At 45.4% G+C, this 2,500-nt stretch overlaps 1 protein-coding gene across 2 annotated transcripts in view; it reads left to right on the top strand.

The window, feature by feature from the left end:
- The window catches only part of aaas (achalasia, adrenocortical insufficiency, alacrimia), a 31,284-nt gene that overhangs the window by 10,112 nt on the left and 18,672 nt on the right, over positions 1-2,500 (top strand). For both annotated transcript variants that reach the window (XM_082176453.1, XM_082176454.1), the window contains 2 exons: positions 936-1,034; positions 2,318-2,461. In XM_082176453.1, coding sequence (XP_082032579.1) covers positions 936-1,034; positions 2,318-2,461 — 243 coding nt within the window. The remainder of the gene's footprint in view (positions 1-935; positions 1,035-2,317; positions 2,462-2,500) is intronic.

Here is a 2,500-nt window from a genome sequence, read left to right as displayed (position 1 = left end):
GGACTTGTATGCGTTGTGTGATTATCCCGGCAGTTAGGACATCGCACAAGATTTGTGTCAACACAGAAAACATTTCATCATTGGATAGGTTTTGTTTAGTTTATTGAAAGTGTTTTTTATGTCAGCTGAATGTGCGTACCGCTTTTCAGAGAGGATGAGGCGATTATTATTTTTTTTGCACAATTCACACCCAGCAGTAATTCAGGAAAAAAATATCTGAATGCTCCACGTGAAACTTCGGTCTTCCGATCTTTTACCATTGTGTCAATTCTCAATTGCTTTAGATTAATAAGCGCGAGAGAGAGCAAGAAAGTTTGAAGACACGCGCGTGCGCGACCGGGCCTCTCTCTCTGCTCGTTCTTTCAGTAATATGCACCCTATCGCAAGCACAGCAGACGTCTATCAAATAAGGCTTTGGCGAGACAAAAAGAGAGAGACGTGTGAGTGACAGAGAGACGGAGGGAGAGCAGGGAAAGGAAATGCAGCGGAACTAATACGCTGCGTGTTTTATATAGCGTAAACAAAAAAAATTATAACGAAACGCAATATGTGGAGGCTGGTGTTGATTCTGTGGCGCACTGCCACGAATTAGTCTATGTATGGGAAACACTGCGCCCAGATTTGCTTCCCACGGTCTACATTTTCCTCAAACATACGTTTTTCTCCCACACAAAAACAGAATTTTATTCCAAATATGTAAAATTCCGCGAAATTCCGCATTGACACTAGATTCCACGATTCCGTCCGCGGTTCCATGATCACGGAAATTATAGGGCCCTAATAATGGTCATCTGATTTGATCCCTTCTGTTGAAACTCAATGCAAGCATATGAATGGGTCCTGAACTGAGAACGTTTATGAGCCTCTGGTCTGAAGCACTTATGATTGTCATACAGAAGCCAGAGGTGGCGATGGTGTGTATGTGTGTGTTTCAGGTCTGATGGCGCTCTGAGGAGCTTCGCTTGGCATCCGCACACGGATAAGTTCGCTGTGGCGTTACTGGACGACTCCATCAAGATCTACAAATCCCACAGGTATTCCAGCGGACACAAGCACAGCTCTCACAGCAGAGATATTACACAGGCATTCAGATTCCCAGACAGCAACATAGTCTCGGCCCAGATCCGGTACATGTGGATTCAGCGCGGCCCAGGTGTGGCCCAGATCTGGGCCGAGACTATGTTGCTGTCTGGGTTACCATTACAGATCATCATACTCCATAAGTCATGTTACAGTGGGTTAAACCACACTGACTGTTTAGCTTAAAACAGCTTAGACGTTTACCTGTGTTTTGTTGCACCTATAACATTAGTTTAGTCAGAGTTAAATGGACTTGAATGAATGTGACATGATGAAATATTTACTACACTTATAGGATATTTGCATCAGAAGGCAAGAGCTATGTCTGAGAGCCTTGGTTTATGCTCTTTGTTGAACCGTATAGTTGTCTAAAACACAATGCGCTGTTGTTTACAGTCAATAAACAATATTAGACACTGATTTCAAGATCAAAGTGCAGATAAATGGAGTTTTTGTCTCCCAAAAGAAAGTGATTCTGAACTGAAACGAGTCGTCAGTAATTCAGTCTCACTTCCTGCTGATCCTGTGTAGGTGTGTAACTAATTAGCATAATGTCAGCCTCTGATCTTGATTGGCTGAACACCATCTCTTAGCTCCGCCCTCAAACACTGTAGTGTATCTGAGACTGGAGGAGTTTGGTTCGTGTTGTTCATGTTGAGAAGACGCTGTTTTCTGCTGCCAAAGCAAATCCACTTTGGTGAAATTGATACGGTAAAACCATAGACTAAAAAACTTCGGTCGTAGTGTGCGTGATGTCACCCGTTGGTTTCTGAAGAGCAAGCCCAAAGTGGGCGGAGCTGGCCGTCGCCATCTTGGCCGCGCGTCACTCCCGGATAAATGAAAATGTGCCGCGATTGAGTCTCTTCTGCAGCCGGTCTCTAGTGGGCAGTCGATGAACTGCAGTTTAAGTCACTTCAGTGTGATTCAAGAGAGAGACTGGGAGGTTGCCGCTTGGGTAAAACCCACACCATCGTTACTGTGCGTATCACTGTGTATCGAGCTAAGATTCAGATGTGATAATGAGCGTTTGGTTTCTGACCAATCAGAGCAGAGCAGCTCTCAGAGAGGCGGGTTTAGAGAGAAACGAGCTGGAGATTGAGGAAATCAGTGTTTTTTGAACTTGTTATAGGGTACTCAGAAACAACATTAGCAACCTTTAAAATAGCATAACGGGCAGTTTAAGTGTTTATTTCTCAGTGCTGAGAGAGTGTGTGTGTGTGTGTGTGTGTTCCTGCAGTGTGACGAGCCCGACGCTGAAGCACCGCTGTCAGAGGTCTGTGTGTGCGCTGCAGTGGAAGCCTCTGTGTGGCTCTGCTCTCGCCGTGGCCTGCCAGTCCTGTCTGCTCATCTGGCATGTGGAGCCCACCTCTCTCTCCACCAGGTACTGCACCTCACTCTCATTTACTGTCATGATGAGTGG

The sequence above is a fragment of the Leuciscus leuciscus genome (assembly GCF_965113295.1).
Source record: "Leuciscus leuciscus genome assembly, chromosome: 7".
NCBI lineage: Eukaryota > Metazoa > Chordata > Actinopteri > Cypriniformes > Leuciscidae > Leuciscus > Leuciscus leuciscus.
The sequence above is the reverse complement of the archived record's forward strand: the minus strand, read 5'-3'. Positions and strand labels throughout refer to the sequence as shown.